The sequence below is a fragment of the Pleurodeles waltl genome, chromosome 6, assembly GCF_031143425.1.
Source record: "Pleurodeles waltl isolate 20211129_DDA chromosome 6, aPleWal1.hap1.20221129, whole genome shotgun sequence".
In the NCBI taxonomy this organism is placed as follows: Eukaryota; Metazoa; Chordata; class Amphibia; order Caudata; family Salamandridae; genus Pleurodeles; species Pleurodeles waltl.
Genome location: NC_090445.1, coordinates 278,216,328 through 278,238,767, shown reverse-complemented (window position 1 = coordinate 278,238,767; position 22,440 = coordinate 278,216,328). Strand labels below are relative to the sequence as shown.

The 22,440-nt window shown below is 44.8% G+C and overlaps 1 protein-coding gene across 1 annotated transcript in view; it reads right to left on the bottom strand.

Moving 5' to 3' along the window:
• The window catches only part of SMARCD2 (SWI/SNF related BAF chromatin remodeling complex subunit D2), a 631,810-nt gene extending 612,597 nt beyond the window's left edge, over nt 1-19,213 (bottom strand). The window contains exon 1 of the mRNA XM_069238057.1: nt 18,572-19,213. Within this exon, the coding sequence (XP_069094158.1) occupies nt 18,572-18,763 (192 nt within the window). The 5' untranslated portion in view covers nt 18,764-19,213. The remainder of the gene's footprint in view (nt 1-18,571) is intronic.
• Between the last annotated feature and the right edge of the window lie 3,227 nt (nt 19,214-22,440).

Here is a 22,440-nt window from a genome sequence, read left to right as displayed (position 1 = left end):
GTGGAGACAGAGTCAGCATGCACAATCAAATCTAACATTTCAATTTTACAGTTTGACCAATGTGACCGCACAAGAAAAATCCAAGTCAGCAATAAAGTTAAGAGCTTTATTACAAGCTCAGACTCAAATTAATGTAGACAATTCTCACTACAAAACTGTAAAGATACAGGATTACCATTTGATGTCCAAGTCTGGGAAACATTCAAAGCTTAACTAACATCCAACAAACTAAGAGTTCTATTAAAGCAATAGAAAATATAAGTACCAGAACCTGGTGTTCTGAGAATAAATGTTGGCCAGTCCTTCTAAGCATCTGCATAAATCTCAATAACTTAAATATACAAAGTCCAATCTTTGCTAGTGCTGGGCTACAATACATAAGGAGAAAAAAACAAAAAGAAATAAAGGACAAAAAGAATTTGAAAAAAAAACATTTGGGGCAAGATAAAACTAAACAAAGTTGGAGAAAAGTAAGTAAGAATGAAAGGTGTCAGCATGTCAGAAGCTCGGTCAAGAGTCTTCTCATGGGACAAAAGACAAATCTAAGGGCCTGATTTAGATTTCTGCAGACGTGATATTCGTCACCGCTGTCGCGGAGTAACCCATCTGCCGAAATCTAAAACAGATCCAAAGTCTTCTCATCTGAGCACTGGGAAAGGTACGGGCCGAGGGCAAAGAGGTCTGTAGCTCCCAAGTCCAAGTCCAGATGGGATATGCTGCTGATCCAGTTAGGGAATGGTAAATTAAAGTCCAGAATGCATGATGATTTGACAATCAATTACACCACAGGAATCAGAAGGTTAAACTGTCCAATCATAGTCCATCATATGACAGTCATTTGAAACATCAGCAAGGATTCCCATTACCAACATGGGAAATGCATCCATCTTCCCTTCCTGTATGATTTGAAACAATTGTATAGCTTCCATGTCCACAGTTTCTCAATGTTTCAATTTCAAGGTTACTTTCTCAGGCTCTCTATGCATAAAACAATAAGACATCTATTTCCAAGCTAACATTCTATGGCAACGAAGAGTGAAAGAAATGTGATGTTAGCAAGAACAACTAAACATTTTTCCAAGTATTTTATGAAACAGGGCCTTGCAGGCCTCACATTGACTAACTAAAGTGAATTTAAATGTCACATTCATTTATATCAGAAGCACATATAACATTCAACATTATGAATTAATCATTAATTCATTAAAAGGTTTTGTCAGTGTTCATGTTACAGTGGATTTAAAACAAAATAACTTTTTTAATACATTCCAGTAAATATAATGGGAAACTGCATTTTCAACATTAACATGTAACATTTCAAACATTACCTTTTAGAAACTCATTAATGTTTTAATGAAAATTATTAATCAACATCATAAACAAACATATAAACAATTGTTTTAGGGCTATACCACATCACTTTTAGATTACTATTCTACAGTGAATGCACCCTAATATAGGCTTTCAGTGCACCACTTCACAGTTAACTTGTTAGAACTTTAAACACATATTCACGGTCACTGTGATATCAAAGTAGCAATAATACTTCAGCTACATCACCACCCATCCCACTTTTCCGGTGCGGTTAAATTGTAGGTATTGGATTGTTATCTCATCATGTCAGACCACTGGATCTCTTAGGAGGAAGTCGTTTAGTCTTCAGGAACCCTGTTTGCCCACTGAATTGTGGCTAGGCCAGCATAAAATAACCTGGGCCAGGCTGTTATCTCTTGGGAGATATCCTCAACCTGGGGCACCAGTCTTTGATCCAGGAGGAGATAGTTGATCATGACAAAGGTATTGTGTATCACCAAGAAGTGAGTCTTTAATGGGTGGCGACAGCGCCATGCTTCAATCAGGCCAGTTCATAAAGGACTGCTTTACCTGCTGCTGATAAGGTTGGTGTACCTTCCACCCTCTGTTTGAACTTGTCAGGTATTGTGTGTCAGACGCAGTTGGGTTCTCCCCGGATTAAGAGGGGATGGTCTGTGGCACCGGCAAAGTTTTGAGCTATGGGAATCAAGAATGTCTGCTGGCCTGTATTCGGGCAGTAAATGTTACCAATTGTTATGGGGGTACCCTCCTAGTCCCCCACTTCCGGTAGCCATATCCCTTGGTCGTCAGTCAGGACTTGTCGTTTGTGGGAATTTTGGGGCATCTCTAAATAAGACTGGAACCCCTGCTGTCTTAGTGGGAGCTGAAGCACAATACCTTGGTGGTAAGGCTCTGGAGCAGACCGGGTTGGTGTTAGTCTCCTGGGCCGCCTCCTTCAAGGTGAGGGACCTAGACTTACCCTACCACTGGAAAAGAGTCGGTAGTTGTGGTCGCATTGATACTTGACCCTGTTGGTCCTCAGAAAGTCTGTAACTAGTCTGAAGGACCTGTGTTTGGCCAGGGAGATCAGTGACAGATCCTGGAACAGCAGTACATGGCACCATTGAAGGAGACCTAGACCCTCTCTCACATCTTCACCACAGGGGTCTCCCTATCTTTGAAAAAATGGGCCCGCGTGAGGACATCTGGGGAAGGCTCCCTTTCAACCGCCCCAAGGTCACCCTATATGTTCTGTGCAATCGGGTGTGTCTGATCCTCTACTATAGCGTCGAACAGGTCCTGAACATACATGGAGTGGTCCATGATCTGTACCTCCAGAGGAACTCCGTGGATGTTATTTCAGTGCAATTTGTTCTCCAGATCTTCACATTTGTTCTGTAGTTGCAGGTGTTGTTGCTCAAGGACAAGCATCACTTGTTGGAGGTTTTCACAATCATCCACCTGTTCATGTAGGCCTTTCTCTACTTCCTCTACTCTAGAGCCTAAGTCGGATACATCCCTCAGCACCTCTTGAAAGTTGCTATGGAGGTCAGTTTTGAGAGTGAGGATTTCGTCCTAGAGGGCCTGAAAAGCAGCTGGGGGGGGGGGGGGGGGGGGAATATCTTTGTTATGCCTGGATCTGACATAGCAGATTCTTGTCTGCTGTTACCTATCAGGGACTCAGTGCGTTTACATGAGTCCACCATGTGTCGGAGCATAGAGGCCTGCTGTAGCATAGTCTTAATGGAGCACTCTTACTTCATGGTTTGCCTCTAAAGTCCCAACACTCTGTATGGGGCCTAGTAGAGGATGCGTGTTACTGACTGCTGCGCTGGTGGGTGCCCAAAGTGGGCTTCAGGGCACAGGGTCGAATCATGCATTAGTTGGCACCTGAGGGGCCCGGCGGGCATAGCGTCCCCAATTTGCATGGTCCAGGCACTGTCCCCAGAGACGTAAGTCTGTTCTAGTTCAGGGATCCACGTACAGTCTTGGGGTCCCTCTCGAAGCAGGAGGAGGTGCCACAGAGGTGTTGTGGTCAGCATGTTTGTGCAGGTTTTACTGCCATAATGCCTGGACCCCAAACCCTGAGTTGTAAACCATGGGATAAAAGTTGCTTGCCCTGTGAAGGCCAGGGGCTGGGGGACTATAATGCTGCAATAGGGGCCTTGAGGCCCAGGTCTCATTGTGCTGGTTCACAGTGGGATAGTGCATAAATGGTGCAGGCTTTACTGGGCGGCACCTGCACACTACCTGTGACCCCTTTTCGCCTACTACTTTCCCATGGCTACTTCTGGCGCCTGTTGCTATGAGCGCTCGCTGAGGTGGCGATGGCAAGGAGCCTCCAGGTCCTCCGGTGTCCACACTGGCTGTAGGAGGCTGGCCTGGTGTGTGGTAGGTACCTATGGTACTTACATCTTATACCAGGTCCAGGTATCCCTTATTAGTGTAGTGTAGTCAGTGTCTAGAAGCCAGGCTCTCCAGAGGTAGATGTGGATGAGCAGCCACGGCTTATCTCGGAGACATGCAAAGCTCATGCAGTACCACTGTAGTCACACTTAGTACTTACACACATAAATGAAAACACTCAGTGTTACAAAAACAAAGGGACTTTATTTTGGTGACACAAATACCAAAAATACTATAGACACTATGGGGGTTATTCTAACTTTGGAGGAGGTGTTAATCCGTCCCAAAAGTGACGGAAAAGTGACGGATTTACCACCAGCCGTATTACGAGTCCATTATATCCTATGGAACTCGTAATACGGCTGGTGGTATATCCGTCACTTTACTGTCACTTTTGGGACGGATTAACACTCCTCCAAAGTTAGAATAACCCCCTATATTCTCTTAGGAGGTAAGTAATACACAATTTATTTGCACTAGTTTGCAGAAATAGACATATAAACAGTCAGAAAACAGTGCAATTAGTGAAAATCACAATAGGAAGAAATGGGCCTGGGGGAGCACAAACCATATACTAAGAAAGTGGAATGTGAAAATGTTGGTCCCCCACCTAGGTAAGTGTTATGTGTAGAGGGGAGCTGGGAGTAATAGGAAAGCCCAAAGGTAAGTACCACAACCCAACCCAGTGACCAGTAAAACAGGAGTAAATCACAGTAAGTTTCCCAGAACACACACAGCGAAGTAAAGAAGAATACTGCAAAAACCCAGAATAGACTGCAAGATACCAACAGTGGATTCCTGGACCAGAGCCCCTATTCACCAGGATGAAGGTGCAAGAAGTGAACCACCGGTGAAGAAGAAGAGTCAGCACTGCACCCAAGAAGACTAAGTTGGGTTCCTGCAGGGTGCAGGTGATGCCCCACGCCGGAAGGAGGATTGCAGTCTGGTTTGCATTGTTGTGTTCCGCTAACAAGCCTTGGCACATGCAAAACTCACAGTTAGCGGAAAGTGGAGCTTACGGGGACCAGGAAGGGCCAGGTGGACTCTACCCAGGAAAGGGAGCCAGAGGGGGCCATCAGCAACACAGAGAGCCCACAAAAGCCCAGGCAGCACCCACAGGACCAGGACAGGAGAGTCACAAAAGAGGCCCATGCAGCACTACGAGAAAGGCTCCCACGCTGCAGGAGAACCACTCAGAGTGCTGTGCGTGGCAGGAAGGAGTGCTGGGGGCTGGAGCTTCAAGATGCCTGAAGATCTTGGAGAAAGGATGCTAACAAGCCTTGGCAGCTGCAAAGGATGCGGTGCATGGGGGTACTGTCCTGAGTGGGCAGGCAAGGGCTTACCTTCACCCAAGTTGGACAGTTGGAAGAGAGGACTGTCGGGACCACTTCAGCCCACCACCCGTAATGCATGATCAAGGCAACTCAGCAGGAGAGGGGGTTCACGCAGCCGGCCGCCGTCGCAGTTGGTGCCTGAAGAAGAAAGGGAGTGACTCCTTTGCTCCAAGGGAGATTCCTTCTTTCTTCTGATTCAGGCTGAAGACGGACTGTCCTCAGAGGATGCACAACCAGGGAAATGTTGCAGTTGCTGGAAGAAGCCGGCGATACAATGTTGCAGAAGGTGTCTTGCTTCTTTGTTGCAGCTTGTAGGGTCCTGAAGAGTCCAGATGCAGTTTTGACGGTCAGAAGTCGAAGTGGAGGATGTAGAGGATTCCTGCTGGAGTTTTGCAATCTGAATCAGGAACTACCCAAAGGAGAGACCCTAAATAGCCCTGGAAGGGGACCACCAATCAGGAGGGGGCTCTGACATCACCTGCTGGCATTGGCCACTCAGATGCTCCCAGAGATCCCTACCAACCTTGAATCCAAGATGGTGAAAACCAGGGACCCTCTGGAGGAGCTCTGAGCACCACACCTGGGGTGATGATGGATGGGGTCACTCCCCTTTCCTTTGTCCAGTTTCACGCCAGAGCAGAGACTGGGGGTCCCTGAAATGGTGTAGACTGGTTTATGCGAGGAGGGCACCAAATGTGCCCTTCAAAGAATTTCCAGTGGCCTGGGGAGGCTACCCCTCCAAAGTCTGTAACACCTATTTCCTAAAGGAGAGAGTGTAACACCCGACTCCAAAAGAAAATCCTTTGTTCTGCCTTCCTGGGCTCGAGCTTTTCAAGCAACAGGATGGCAGAAACCTGTCTGGTAGGTGGCAGCAGCAAGGGCTACCTGGAAACCTTCAGAAGGCTGTAATGGCAATAGTCTGCTAAGGAGCCCTCAGAGTGCATGGAATCATACAACCAATGCTTGCAAAAGTCTCAGGGTATGAGTCCACAAGTTTGATACCAAACATGCCTATGTTCGGAGCTCCCATTATGTAGCTGGACATAGGTAGTGACCTATGTCCAGTACACAGGTAAATTGGCATCCCCGAACTCATGAAGTCTGGGAAAATAGGCCTGGAGTTCGTGGGGGCACCTCTGCTAGTGCAGGGGTGCCCTCACACACAGGTACTTGGCACCCTGCCCTCTGGGCAGGAAGGCCTGCCATAGGGGTGACATAAGTGTAGTGAAAAGTGGTAGTGAAAGGGTGCTTGCACCTTTTCACACAGACTGCAATGGCAGTCCTGCAGAACCCATTGCTTGGGCTCCCCTGGAACCCCAATGCCCTGGGTACCAAGGTACCATATACTAGGGACTTATAATGGGTCACCAGTGTGCCAATTGTGTGTGAAATACAGTGATAACAGTTAAACTAAATTTAACGGAGAGAGCATAACTACTGGGGTTCTGGTTAGCAGGATCCCTGTAGACACAGTCAAACAGACTGACAAACAGGCCAAAAGTGGGGGCAACCAAGCTAGAAAGAGGCTACTTTCCTACACTGGCTGTTTCCTGGCGGACCCTGCACCAGTCACCACCCGTCTACCATGACTTCAATGAAAGCTAGAGGGGATCGGGGAGGATCGGTATGCAGTCCTTGCCACCACGCCCCTCCCACCCAACGGTCTGCCTCCTATGCTGTACGTAGCCCCACACAGATAGTGTGTCAGGTAGGTCTGGGGTCATGGTCTCATTCCTCCCTCAGCTCCCAGCCAGGCAAAAGTCTGGAATCAGCTCCAGTACATCCCTGGAGCTTGGTGGGTAGGTATCTGCTCACCCAACCGGCTGCCTTCCGGTTTGGCCAGCGCAGGCCTCAATGTCATGAGTGCAGCACTTCTCAAGCTGCTTGGCCAGGTGGAGGGCCAGGACAGCTCCTGTAACGTCACCACTGTCAGGTGCTGCCTTCAGTCTGTGGAGGGCCCACTGATGTTGTAAATTATACCCTGGAGCATGGAGATGGGAGGTGGAAGTTTAAGTCTCCAAGCCTGAGCTTAGAGATCAAATGTCCACCATGTTCGGCACCTGGCCATGCCTCCAATCCATTGGTTTATCGCATACCTGCCAACTTACGAATTAAAGTCCTCATGTAAGGAGGGGCGGGCCTTGGAGGGGGCATGGCTTCGTTCAGATAGCTACTTAAGAGGCGCTGTGCCCTCACCAATCTCCCCACCCTCTCACAAAAAAAAAGGTAATTGCATCTGGCACCGATTTCGTGGGGTGTTTTCACATTTCTTAATGGACACTAGCTGCTTACCGACTCAGAAAACAAGCTGGAAAACACTGTTTACAGTGATGTTGGCTCCTCAACCGGTGACCATGTGAAGGAAGCCGAAATCGTGTGACACACAGTAGCACTGTGTGAATTGGCAGGTCAGTTATTGTGTATTGGTGGATGTGATAATGTGATGTATATGCTGTTCTTTCCAAGTATTTCTGTTATCCTATGGAGACAAGGTTGGTAGGTAAAGATGACTGCTTTTTTCTGTGTTTTGTTGCAATTAAAGATTATTAATCGCAACTTTACAGTCCAGTTGCTTCACTGTGTTTGATGTTTCACTTTTATAGGAGGGTGTTGCTGGCAGTGAGGTATGTGTTTACAGCAGCGGTCGACGCATATCTCAAGGGGGCTGAGGTAGGGGACAACGATGTAAACATTTTTTAAGAAAACACTTACCTTGCGCCGCGCTGCCATGTCTGTCATCTGTTGCGCCCTCCTACTGCCTCGCTGCTCTTGTGGTGTCCCAGCATTTGTTGGGAGACCAGCACAGGCTCCCCAGCAATCCTGGTTCTGCGCACATGCTAAACATAACATGTAAGCAGTGTCAGGATTGGTCTGAGCGGCAGTCACTGCTGCTCAGACACAGTCCTGGGGTCTGTGCTGTTTCTCCAGCTGGAGAAACCTAAGTGCGCATGTGTGTTTGGCAGGCTTCACTTAGTGTATTCTCCTCCCACCTCCTGTGGCCCAGTCCCATCCTGTCCTGCTGACTGAGCCAACAGATGAAAAATGAAAAATAAAACAATAGCAAGCTATTGTTTTATTTTTCATCGGCTAGCTCAGGAGCCTGCCCTGTGTGTTAATTTTTTTATCAACTCGCTGTGTACATGATATCTGAGCTTTGAGAGATTTAAACAAGCTGTGTGTTTAGTTTCTCCTTTTCTTAGACTGACAAAATATGCTACTCAAAGTTTGCAAGTGTGTGTGACAGCTTATGAGGAGTTAGAGTTGGTATTGATTTTCTTTTTGGGGTAGAAGTGGTACTCCAGTTACTGGTCCTCTGACCTGAGATGTTGATTTATGTACTTGCATTTGGTGCCTTGTTAAGTCACTGGAAAGTGCGTTTTCCGTGGTTCTTGGGCTTGGTGAGCTCTAGCTAGGAATACAAAAAATATAGGGGGTTATTCTAACTTTGGAGGAGTGTTAATCCGTCCCAAAAGTGACGGTAAAGTGACGGATATACCACCAGCTGTATTACGAGTTCCATAGGATATAATGGACTCGTAATACGGCTGGTGGTAAATCCGTCACTTTTCCGTCACTTTTGGGACGGATTAACACCTCCTCCAAAGTTAGAATAACCCCCATAATTTTTTAACAATGTATTACATTACTGCTGTTTAACAAACACCGTATCTAAGCCCTACTTCATGCTAAATCAACTTGTGATGGCATGCCAATGCAGTGCTTGGTGTCACTGTGCCTCCTCTCTGTATCTGTCCCATTCGCATACACATACTACTTCCCTAAAATGAATATGTTCTTCAACATGTGGCTATGCTTGCCTTTTCAATATTAGCCCTTATTGAACAATTTCTGTTGTTCTAGCTCTCATTTTGTTTCCTCCTTTCTAGCTCTGTTTCATCCAGTCTACATTTTTTACGTCTAGCAAAGAAACAAAGCATACACTATCACATTTAAAACTTTTAAAAAACAAATTACTTTGATTCCTGCATTGTATTTTGAAAACAATGAAGCAAAATGCTATTGGTTCGTATGCCAGTCTCATGTGATCAGATACGCTAGAGAACACTTTGGAAGTCTGCTTGACTCATAATACATAAAATAATAAGGAGAATACATGGATATAGAAGGGCGTTCAGGATCAGCCCACAGAACAGCATCAGGTGGGGCGATGAGTCATCACCCTCTGGCCACTAACTTTGATGTAAGAATCATTCACAATTATGATATGCCTCCCATCCGACAAGACTTATTCGCTGATTACAGTAACATTTTATTGGGTGATGCCATTTTGCCTGCTTACATTCAGAGTCAACCATCCAGAAGGGATGAGTACCAACAGGAACAGACGAACTAATCAATTCAAAGTGGAAGAGAGTTTGCAGCAGGAAACAGAAGACATGTCAGCCAACCTTAAAAGCCTAAGACCACTGGATATTTGGCCAAATACAGAATAATAATCTAATCGGAATTGTTTCTTCCTATCCAAATTGTCCTTCAACTTTTCCTCTCTTCAGCAATTAACTTGGAATAGGAGAACACAATGTGTATGCAGGATATAACAATTTCAATCTGATAGAGACGTTTAGCCGCAGATTCCTTATATTAAGACTTATCCCCAAGCGTTAAACTGGATTCAGAATATTTTTGTGAGCAGTGCCCCTGCGCACCAGTAGGTGGTGTCGTTCTGCTCCAAGTGGAGGCAGTGTTGTCCGTGTCAGAAGTGATATGCGTGATACCTATATAGGAGCTACCCCAGAGAGCTGACATCAGTTCTTTTCTTTCCACACCAGTCAGTGCAGATCTAGAGAAAAGCTACTCCTAGACTTTTTTGACTGACCTTTTTTCCATGTTTTGTCGAGATAGTTTCAGAGACTTGTCACCTAGTGTGTGAGTTATGTCCATGAGAAAATCTGGTTTCAAGCCATGTGGTGCCCGTCACTGGCAAATGTCAGTGACAGACCAACAGTTGGTGTGTCTCTGATGACTGGAGTTTGATCACGACGCGAAGACCTGCGCCAGTTGCCACACCATGCACCCCAAAGCCTTGAGGGAACAGTCCCTCAAGCTCCTCATTGCTCAATGTGCAGCGCTGCAATGGTCCCATCTCAGTCTAGAGGTGCTGTCAATTCAATAATAAAGCAGTTTTTTCGCTAGGGTGGAGTACTACATTGTAAGTAAGTGCTGTCAGTGTCTGTGTGCCCTCAGTACCCCACGCTAGTGAAAGAGATTGTTTTATTATTGGCTTGATAATAGAACGCCTACCATGAATTATGCTCTCTTTATCTTCATGGATACACAAAATAAATGCATAAAACAAGCCATGAGGAAATCATGCAGTTATGCCCACCTGATTAACATGTTGGCTAGATAAAGATTATCTGTGAAGAAGAAAATAAAGAAGAATTGTGCTTAATGAATGATAAGAACTTATCAGATCCTTTTTGGTGAGCTTGCAAGGACAATTTTGAAAGCCTTGGGATTTTACTCAACTTGGAGTGCATAGGTGTGGCTGCTCACTTGCCTTGCCAAGCACTCTCTACGAATAACCTAAAGGCTCTGTTTATAAATAGTGTTATTCGATAAAGAGTGCACCTATGCAACTCTTGCTACCCTTTCTTTTGTTGTACATGTTCTATACCTCCACAAATGAAGACTTACATTAGATTTATGTTGGACCTGGCCCTTGTGGCAGGTTCATCCCCTGACTTTTTGCCTCCTTCCTCCTATTTTTTCTGACCTCTCACTGTTGGCTCTAGGACTCTGAGCACTTTATCTAGTGATCAGTGCTAAAGTGCAGGTGCTCTCCCTTCTAAAGTTGGTATGATTGGCTTATACCTAATTGGCATATCTAATTTATTTGTAAGTCCCTTGTATAGTGGTATCTCTATAACCAGGGCCTGTAAATTAAATGCTACTAGTGGGCCTGCAGCGCTGTTTGCGCCACCCACTGAAGTAGCCTTTCAAACCTGTCTCAGGCATGCTAGCGCAGGGCCTGCGTACACAGTTTTCTGCCACAGGGACCTGGCATCTAAATTTACTTGCCAGGCCCAGAACTCCCCTTTTACAACATGTAAGTCACTCCTAAGGTAGGCCCTATCTAGCCCTATGGGCTGGGTGCTATGTATGAAGAAGGCAGGACATGTGCCTAGTTGCGAGGCCTGTCCTGGTAGTGACAAACAGCCTATTTGGTTTCTCACTGCTGTGAGTGCTGCCTTGTCATAGGATTGCATTGGAAATGACCTGCCTTATGTGTAGGGGGTATTGTCTGATTTAGGAGGGGTAGCGTAGGCATGTTTGGTATGGTTGTAATGGTAGTGAGAAATGCTGCTTACTGGTGTAAGTGGATTTTTTTATTACTATCACAGAATTGCCACTTCTAGAAAGTGAGCAGTTCTCTGTGCTTATGACTGGTGTTTTGCAGCTTGACTCAATCCACGTCAAGGCAGAGTGACAGTTGGGCTTTGTGCATAATTTTCAGACAGCCTGTACACACCACTCTACTGTGGCCGGCAAGGGGGTGAGCAGGGGTTATCTTGGACGTGTCCTGACTAGAGTGGGTGGGTTCTGCCTGGCTTAGGTGCATACGCTAGCCAACCAGAAACCCAATTTCTAACAATTTACATAACTCTTTACACTTGGGCAAAGCCAAACGACACACAAGGCTAAGGCACATCGATATTAGAAACATGAAACAGTAGTTTATCTGCTTAAGTAAGATAATTACAAAAATCAAAGTATATTTAGGCACTAAGGGCCAGACTTATCAAACATGTGTGCAATCGCAAAAGGCCCAACGTGCCACTTGTGATCACAAAAATGCATTTTGGTATGTAACAAGTCCAATTTGCGCTTCGGTAACTTGTTACCGAACTGCAAATTAGATTTGCGACTACATTCTGATTCGGTATTAGGAAGGGGCATGTCAAGGGCGTCCCTGCCTAATACCGAATCGCAGAGGTATGTATGATTGTTTTGTAACCGTTAATGCAGTCGAAAAACAATCGCAGTTACCACCTACTTCAAGTAGGTGGTAACCCTTTCGCAAAGGGGAAGGGGTCCCCATAGGCCCCCTTCCCCTTTGTGAATGCATGCAAAAACGTTTTTTTTTAAGAGCAGGAAACAAGAAAACTTTTCATTTTTAAACATATCCCGTTTTCCTTTAAGGAAAACGGGCTGCATTAAAAAAAAAAAAAAAGATTGCTTTATTGAAAATCAATCGCAGACATGGGGGTCTGCTGAGCCCAGCAGGCCACCATCCCTGTGAATATAGCCATTCACAATGGCTCGGAAATTGCGACCTACCTCATGAAGATTGATGAAGTAGGTCCATTTGCGAACCCTTGCGAATCTTAGTATGAAACTCCTGGAGTTTCATACTTTCCAATAGCGATTAACTAATTGTGATTCACAAAAAATCGCAATTAGGTAATCGCTATTGGATAAAATGATACATCTGGCCCAAAATGCTTCCCATACAAGATATGCAAGTAAAATTCAAATGTGGGTATGAATCAAATTCCACATTGTCATGTACATCATCAATGTTAGAAGATATGGTATATAATAATTTCATGTAATATTATTGGAATTTTTATAAATCGAATAATAACTTTATAAACATAAATTATACGAAAAATACAAAAATATATTTGTGCCAATATACATACACGAGGCAAACTAGGAGAAACAGGTTAGCTAAATGGAAACATTTACTGAAAACTAAACTGTACTGACTGCGAATTTCCAAAACAAGCAAAATAAAACACTCAAATATTTGCATAAAAGATAGACAAACAACAAAACAAGAGCCACACGTAAAGGCCCTAAAGGATTGCATAGAAGAGTTGAACAAAGATTGGCGCAGTACATTATTAAGCTCAACTCTTGAGTGACATTAGGCCAAAATGCTGGTTTCATCCATCACAAAAGACATGGATACAGTAATCACTACAGACAGTCAATCGTTCTATCTCTGGTAATTGATGTTTCAGCATGCCACTGATAAAAAAACTTTGGTTGGCACAGAGGAAGGTTGAGTTAACTCAGTACTTCAAAGGAAACGATGGAGTCACTAATTCAATTCATCACATCACAGCAGGGTATGGAACTATTTGGTCCATAAAATGAACTATGGTATAGTTCTACTTTCACAATAGCTTAAGATATGTGACAAGCACAATGGTGTAAAAGAAAGATTATTTAAAGTTGCAGTCAATACTTTTATAGGTAATATTAGATAAAGCTTGTGATAAAAAGTCTGTAATGACATGCAGCGAAACAGCCAACTCAAACAGCAGTGGATCCCCATCTCATTTGTTTAGGCTGACGGCAGACATTTGTGAGTAGACATGCAATGAATTATGGCTCACCAACAGAAATGGCAGACACTTGTATGCAGACATTCAATAAATTGGGAATTACTGCAGATCAGCAGAAGATCAATGTAACTGCATCCAGAAATACTTCATGAGTATTCTGTAAAGGAAGGTCATCTGTAACTTGTAAGAATACTGATGCCTATGCATACTCAAACATTAGCAACAAATGGTCCCACTCCACTGACTATTACCTTATGTGTACTCAAATTGATCAATCTAAAACATTAAAACATATCAACCAACTCTTACCAGCCTCTAACATATTAAGATTAGGAGGAAGATCACAAGGCTGTACTCTTGCGTTTGCACCACCCTCCATTGGGGTTACCAAAACACTTACACAGAAATACACCCAACAGACTTCTTAACATTTTGGGTTGATATGCATAATAACAATGTCATGATATTGGTGTAGTTGGACTCTCGGTCCAAGACAAGACTGTTGGTTTAGGGATGATAGCACTTTTTTTTGTAGGTGACTGAGTCACTCCTACAACAAGTTGTAATTGTCGGCCCAACCCTCCCACCTCACAAGCAGTCCCTCACCAAAATCCCAAACAGGAAAAGGTGATTTCTAGCAGCCTTACGCATGGACTCTAGATTGCGACTTCTCAGGGAAGTCATGGTGGAACAGAAGTTAGCATTTTCTCTTGTTACCAACAAATCTCAGACACACACAGGCAATAAAGGAGATGCAGAAGAGCTTTCAGTAGGTTTATTGAAAAGACTGCAATCTATGATAAAATTAATGAGCTGCAATGATTAGGATAACGAACAGTAAAAGAAGCATATTTGTGAATATGAGAGTTGTGAACACAAAGACCCCCACCACCTTACAATAAACATGAGATGTAAAATCCCTAGCATGGAGAACCTAATCTCTAACCTAATGAGAACTAGGTGAGGTAAACCTAATCTGCCAGTACCATGTCCATGAGAAACGCACCCCAACCCTTGTTACCTTGAAAATAGGTCTCTATGTCAGACTCTGTGGTGACACAAAGGCTTAGTTCTGCAGCAAGGTGACGTGCAGTGTAGATGGCATCTAGAAGGAATCCCTCGGATAACTTGGTCTGTGTGAGATGTACTTATACAGATCATGCAGGACCCCTGGCACAGGTATGTTTCCAAACAATTGATAAGGAGGCAGACTTGTGGTGGCAATTATGTAAACAATCCCCAACAAGTGTACATTATGGTCCTATCACACATAAGTGAGAAAGGGACATGATATGAATACCTCCGTACATAACTTGATTATGACGCTGATAGAGACCCCTTCACAGTGTGAATTGATAAAGCAAATCAAAACATTTTTATAACTATAAAGAATGGCAGCCATCTTAAAAGAAATAATAAAATTAATGGATTAAAACAGAGCACACCAAGTAGGTTAAAAGACCTCCAAGCCAAAGGGCTAAGCTAAATTACTGAGTCCCAATAAAAACTAAATTGGATTCACCACAATATGTACCAGCATAAGAACACAATTGTTTTGCTCTTGTCGATTCCACCCAAAATGACCTCCCTGTCAACCCCGTACCAAAAGAACATGGTCAAGCAGGCTACCTAGGCCTGAAGCAATTGATTCACAGATCACAAGGTGGGGGGACACGTAGCCCGTAGACAAAAATGCAAAACAGGAAAGACCCAGATTGATTCCCCAGCTAGGTAGCAACACCACAAAGTTCCTAGGAAATTGCCCCCAATAAAATACTTTTGGCAGAGGGAGGGGGGTGCACGTTCCCAAAACACCATAAAGTTAGATGCCACATAAGGTTCGGAACACACAGTCAATCAGAGCACACCACACACACTACACACAGGGATAACACACTCCCCATGCCGGACATCTGGAAGTTACCTACTGGCCCACACCACATCCATGCAAGGTCGAGACACACCTGAACACTTTATCAGATGGTCAAATTTATGGACTTGTGACTAGGCCAGGATTCCTTTTTTCAAAGAATGCATTAAATCGTTTTGCTGCGCCACAGGACAATTAAAAAAAAGACTCTCAAAATTCTGTAACTTTGAGAGACAGTCATCAGACCCCGACATTGTACTGCACTCTACCGGTCCGTTGCGTTTAATTAAACAGACTGTTCCTGCTTTGCCAAACAGACGTCTATTGTCTTTCATTTATTTAAGGTAAATCTGCATTCAAGCAGTATTCAGACAACTTACCAATGTTACATTTAGATGCTAATCCTAAACAAAAGCCACCAATTGCAGAGGACAACCTCCACTGGCAACCGAACAGCACAAAGGGTTCAAGTAATTGGCAAAAAGCTAGTGTATAATCAAACCATGTAACATAATAGATATTCATTCAATTAAATCATTGCACACACAGTATGTGAAGTAAGCTTTCATTGCGTCATGCGCTACTAAAGAATCAGCTATTCTGGGCCTAATATAAATCACTTAAATGGTGTGGAATAAATTCCACTTCACAAGCAGTGGGCATGCCATGCAAATACCATTTGTTTAATGTTTTAATAACCAGCAGAAACAAGTCCTCCTGCTTCTCACTAGTTTTCCCACACTGCTGTAACCAACCAATATTGGAGATTATGCAAACTGATATTTAAATATTCTTTTCTAACCTTCATGTTGTTTACCTCATTTAAACATTTTTCATTCCAATTTTACTGATGAAATATTCTGCTTTGATGCGGGAAACCACTTTCTCCTCATCAACAGCTCGTAATTCATTGATTTCAGCTTTCAACAAACTCTTGATTCCTAATTTACCAGTTTAGTTTCTATAAAAATCTAAATACTTACGCTTTGAAAGACTACTGGTCTCATTTATTTGAACAACAAGCAATCAACATGAGGACAACATATGTTATAAACAAATGAACAGATATAAGGTTTTGGAACACATTTTTTTTTTTAGGCTCTCTTAGTGAATTATGCTTCTCATGCTCACAAAAGCTAGTTCAATAGTAAAGGACAAATGCATTGTAAGGAATCAAATAGCTGCTTGCAGCCTTCTGTTTCTCAATGCTGGGCCATCATACGTTAAGATTAGAGCAATGTGTGAGATAGTAGAACTGTTATGAGTTTCCAGTGCAACACACTGACCATAGGAGATATTTTTAATGAGAGAGATGAAGAAAATGCATAATTAACCCAAATTGTAGGTCTCAGGATCAGGACCGTATCTGGACTTCAGAGCTACAGTATGTCTGCCCTTTCACAACCACCTGATTTTTACTGACATGTAACAACAACTTTGGGACAGAATTTTCTCTCTAACTTGGCTGACTTATCATTGATGAATTTTATTTTCAGAAAACACAATCTTGGCGTATGGGCACCTGATCCTCCTTTCCCATTCATCTGCATCTCTATAACTGGAACATACAGATTTAAAAAAATGCATAAAAGTAAGTATTGCCTTATTACAGCCATAGTTGACACAAACCAGAACCATGGATAGTATGTCCTTTGAATCTGTACCAAACACCTCTTTCCTTCTTAGTCCAGACTCTGCTTTTTCTTTAAATACAAATGTTATTGCATTTCTTTAATACAATAAGGATATATCACATTGAACCATGTAATACAGTGACATATTTCAAAGGTAATAAACATACAGAGTTTGTTTAGGCTACAATAGACAAGGCATGAAATACACTATATAGTGAGGTGGGGTACTTGTGCCCAACAGGTTATATGTAGCAATTTCGGAATTAGAAATCGTCAGTGGTGGAGCTGCCCACCCACAGGAGATTCCTGGTATGGTGATCAGAGTTACAGCAGGACACCTTACACCCCAGGGCTCCGAAGTTTGAGCTCGGAACCCCTCCATTAGCGTGTCCCATTTGAATGATAAGGTTTTTTTTTACGTAGGTCTCGATATTCTTCTCTCCTCAGAGCCTCAATTTCTGACAACCACCAGTGTAAAACTTCTTCCCATCAGGTATCTATCTACCCTTGGAGTTTGTGGAGAATTTCAGCATTTCATAATCAGTCTTTTTTCCAAGAGCAGAGACAGGCGCTTAAACCGCTGCGTCACTTTAGAGCTCTTGGTCCACAGAGATAACCCCAAAATGCAGTGCTCTAATGTGTTCCATTAACGTAGGCCAGTCATGTCTGTTAGTGCTGTTGAATTGCCAATCCAGCAACCCATCAGAGAAGGGCTCATCCAAAGCATGTTTATCAGATTGTCCAGACTGCTTTATCTAGGTTTGAGCAGTTTTCGGCTACAGATTACCTAGTGGCTTTGTTGCTAATGCTACTCTATTTTGACTATTGCAATGCTGTGTACTGATAGTCTGAAATAAGTCCTGTAAGACCTCCCCTTTACATCTTAGGAAAACTAGTCATCAGAGTAAACCCTGTTATCCTTCAGGAGGTAATCTATTTTTAGGAGTCACTGTTGTTTGTAGGAAGTACTGACAATCATCCTGTAATATGCTTATTATCAAGTGTTATGGGATTTGCGCTTTGTGTAGGACATTTGGACAGCTTTAGTCATTGTTTGTCATCTGGATATGGTACTCGCTTATTAGAAGACAATGCCACTCGTGAGGAGACACAGCTCCTCACCCTGTTATCAACAAACATACTTTTTTTCAGGAGACACTGCACCGCCTAAAAAGACACTCGTGCGGATTAGGAGAAACTAGTATTCATTTAGGTTTTACTTCTTCCTTAAGAAGTAGACACTGGCCCTAATCAGGACACACAGTCCGTCTTCTCGAAAGTAAAACATATCAATGTATTGTTAGCTTTTTTCGGCGTCCTTTTAATGTATGTTGTGCAAATGGGTTTGGATGCAGAAGGCCCGGCTTGGGGCGGTGTTGGTGAGCTTTCGTAGTAAACAAAAACACACACACACAAGCGAGGCCACCGGTTGGCATAGATGGCGACAACACGTGTAGCTGAACACAAATACATAGAAATGGGTCTGCGCCGAAGCGGGGACAGACAGATAGGGTGGGCGGACAGTGAGTCACGGCACACTGAGGGGAGACTGGCTAGGCGCGCACACACAGTACAATTAGTGTACATCGGTAGGTGGGTTCAGAGAGGAATCGCAGGTAAGCAGGTGGAAGCAATGACTGACATTAAACGTTCTGGTAAACGGCTCTTTCGGACGGAGACGCACGTGGGCCTTACCTGGTAGTGCGCTGCGGGGCCCAACATGGGCCGATACCCTCCTCCTCCTCCTGGTCCGGCTGGGCTTCGCAGCGTCCCCGGGGGCGAGCCCTGCGCCGGCGGGGCACCCTGCATCAGCGCGGAGGCAAGGGGGCTGCCAGGTGGGGGCAGTGGGGCGGGGAACCCCCCTACCGCTCCTCGTGCCGCGGACATGGGTGAACTGCCGTTACTGTCCGGTGCCCGGTTCTGTCAGGGAAGTGCCGCTTGGGAGGTGAGAGCCCAACAAGGGCTCCCTCACGGAACTCAGGCGCTGCTCCGCTCCTCTGGCGGGCTGACGGTCTCAAGAGCCTTTCCGCTCAGTCAGGAGCGCGGTCTCTCGAGGGCACTAGCCCAGCTCCGGCTATGTCTCGACAAGGGGGGTGCTTGACCCCTGGCCGAGAGGATCTCCCCACTACTGAGCTCAGCGCACTGTGTGAGTGGAGGCGGCGGGAGGTGTTTATTTAATAGGAAGTTATTTGAAAGTTGGTGCTACGCCTGGTGTCATCTTCAAACCAGGAAGCTGCTTCAACAACAGTGTGCCCTCCCCTCAGCCCTCCTCCTGGAAACCTCGTGCTTGCTACTGCTGAAACTCTTTTTACTACAGGACACCTGTACACCTCGAGTCCACTAAAACCTTTAGCGTACACAAGTCACCAACACTTTAAATCGCAGCTCGTCTCTCTGTATCGCAGCTCACCACACGAATAACTAGCCCCCGCCCGCGGACAACCAAAGGGCACCCCGTGCGATATAGTGCAGATTTCAGCACATATCTCCCGTCCACTGTTAACGAGGAACACGCCCTTGTGCCTCAGCGCCCCGCTTCCAGTGCACTTTCCCACCATGAAAAAACAGTTTGTATTACCCCATGTTTTGACTCTCCCCCTTTTTTGAAGAACGTTACGCTGTTTTTTTCACCCTATCGTATTCGGCCTTCAGTGCAAACATTGAGGTGACGGAAAGTCTCACTCTATCCAGCAAACAATCTAGTGTTTTAACCAAATCTAGTGATTTCCCCTGCTCGACACACTCCTGCACCCTCGCATCCTCCGTGTCAGCTCATCCTCCTGACGGCCATCTGATGCTGGGATGTTGCTCCCTGTCTCAGGGGCGTAGTTTCGAGGGGGGAGGGGGCGGTGAAGTTACACCCCCAAATGTATTTTGTGATACATCCTTGGGTACAGGTGCTTCCAGTCGGGTATGGTGAGATATCTGTCGAATTTCACCAGGATTTTTTACACACACAGACAAAAACGCACACACACTGTCCCTCTCTCTGTTTAGAAAGACTTAAAAAATGTTGGTTATGTCACTAAATAATGCGTTTTCTCTCACTTAGTACACCAACCAATACAAATTTCCCTCCCTTTCCACTGCCCCTTTTTTTTGTGCACCCTGCTTTTTTTTTTACAATTTATTTTATCGTCATGTGCCAGCGTGATTCTATGTCAGGACCGGAGGCTCTGATTATGCTTCTCTTTCTATACTTTTAATTTTTAGCAGCCAATTAGAAAACAAAACAACACATCACATCCTGTGACACAGTATCACATGACCACCATAGAGCCTAGCCCTATATAAACCCCTTAGGAATACAACTCCTCCTCTTTCTTTGCTGCTTCGCAGACAGTTAAGTGTCAATTATAATATTAATGTGTTTATTTTTGCTACGGGATGCACGTTGCTTTTAAGCGATTTTGTGTATTTCAATTACCGCTCGCTCGCAACGCGCTCCTGTTCCGACTTGGTGATTTGCGATCGGATGCTTCCGATCTTTATCGTGCGTTCCTTGCGCGCGTCCCGGTTGGGAGCGTTTACCTCCCCGCGAGGGTTTCCTTGACCCTCGCCTTTTATTATATGTGGAGTGGGAGGAGGAGAGCGAGGACAGCGCATCTTGCTTGACGCGCTGTCCTCTTTCTATTTTTGGTTTGCCTGCATTGGGCACGTGCTTGCTTGAGTCTGACTCTGTCAGCTCATTCCCCTGGGGCTAGGAACACGAGAGAGAAGCGTGTTTTGTCTCTTACAGGTTTTCACCTCTGCTCTCCGTCATACGCCCAATTGTCTGTCACTTTTGGGCTGCAATAATAACAATTACTAGCCTTTGCCTTTTTGGAATGCCACTTTATCAGTGGAATATCCTCTATGTAAGCAGGCCTCCCTCCACTTTTTACTGTTGGCTTGGGGCCTTCCCTGAGCATATCAGCCTGCTTTAAAGTTATCAGCTTGCCTCCCCTCTTCATTTGAAGTTCCAATTGGCAGTTCCTCTGCCCATTTTAAAACTCTCACCTTTGGTGACCTTAAATTTTATGCCATGGCTGGCTATGAAGGAGAATCAGGGGAGGCTACTTTTTATGATGACTCTGTGGGGTCGTTTGAGCAAGACCTTGTCTATGCCCTCGATGCTGGTGTTCAGCGCACTGTCAACGTGACCTTGGCCCAAGCTATTCAGCCGATTGAACATCACCTATTGGGTTTTGCTGAGCAGCAGGGCTGGGTCCCACTGTCTAGCAGCCAGGAAGGGCTACATTTTTCACAAGATCCTACTGACTCAAGTTCTGTTGCAAACACTCAACAAGCTGATTTTGAACAACTCGTACAATCCTTGAATAAAGAGCATGGTTACTCATCCTCACAATCACTTCATCTAAGAGATGAGAGTAAGGGGGATTGCAATTCCTCGTCTTCCTCTAACAAACCGGAGAGGGACTCTGATTCTCCTCCTCATAAGCGTAAGGCCAAATCCTGTCATACTCAAACGTGTTCTCAGCCTTTGAAAGTACTTACTTTTGAACCAGAAGATATAGTTCATCCAAGATCTTCCTCCTGTACTCCGCCTTCGGAAGTGGCCAAGTATGTTCAGGCACACATTCTCCATTATTTTGATAAAGATGTCTGGTCTCAGCTGTCATCTGACTGTCCTAGGCTTAATTTTCCCTCAAAAGTTACTGAGACTCCGGAGATAGACCCCACCCTGGTAACCTAACTTAAGAAATTCTCTAAAGACCCTAAAAAGGGCATTGATCATGCCTGGCGAGGTTGTCAGGACAAATTCCTGGATGTCTCAGGCACCCTCACCAAGATTTTGGAGCTGGGTTTTCAGGCTAAGGCATTGAGTACTCCTGTTAATCCCGAAGTTCTGGTTGGTTGGGCCCAGAGGGCCTTATGCTTTCTGGGAAACGCAAACTGCGCCATATCCAGTGAGCGGCGGCCTTCCTTTTTAATCAATATAGATCCCAAAGTGACTGATCTTGCCTCTTCTGAATCAGGTCCTTCGGCGCAGGGTCGGCTTTTTGGATCTCCTTTTCTCAAGGAACTTTCTAAGTTCGCCTCCACTTATGCTAACCTTGACAAGGCCCAAGGCTCCATAAAGAAGGTTCTTCGCCCACTTTTTTCCAGGGCCGGACACTACAGAGGGCGAGCCTTTGGCTGTAATTATTATCAAGGCCGCCACGAGGTTCCTACCAACACCCAAGGGGAGGATATGAGGATTCCTCCTCCACCTTCTACCCCACCAGGTCCTGTGGGGGTCGCAATCGATTCAGGAGAGGAAGATCCAAGGGATCCTACACCACCTATCAGAAGCCCAGTACTACAGGTGAGACTCAGAAGTAATTCTCAGAAGTAATTCTGGGGGGTTGGACAGCCTTGTTCGTTCGCGGTTGGCAAAAGATCACACAGGACCCCTGGGTTCTAGAGTCTATTCAGGGTTTCAAACTGGAATTTTACGATTCCCCTGTTCAGGGGTATTTCCGTCAGAAATGTTTTTTTCCCTATAAGATCAGGAGTTCATCTCTCTGGAAGTCACGGTGCTTCTATCCAAAGGGGCCATAGTGGCCTCATCTCCTCATCCT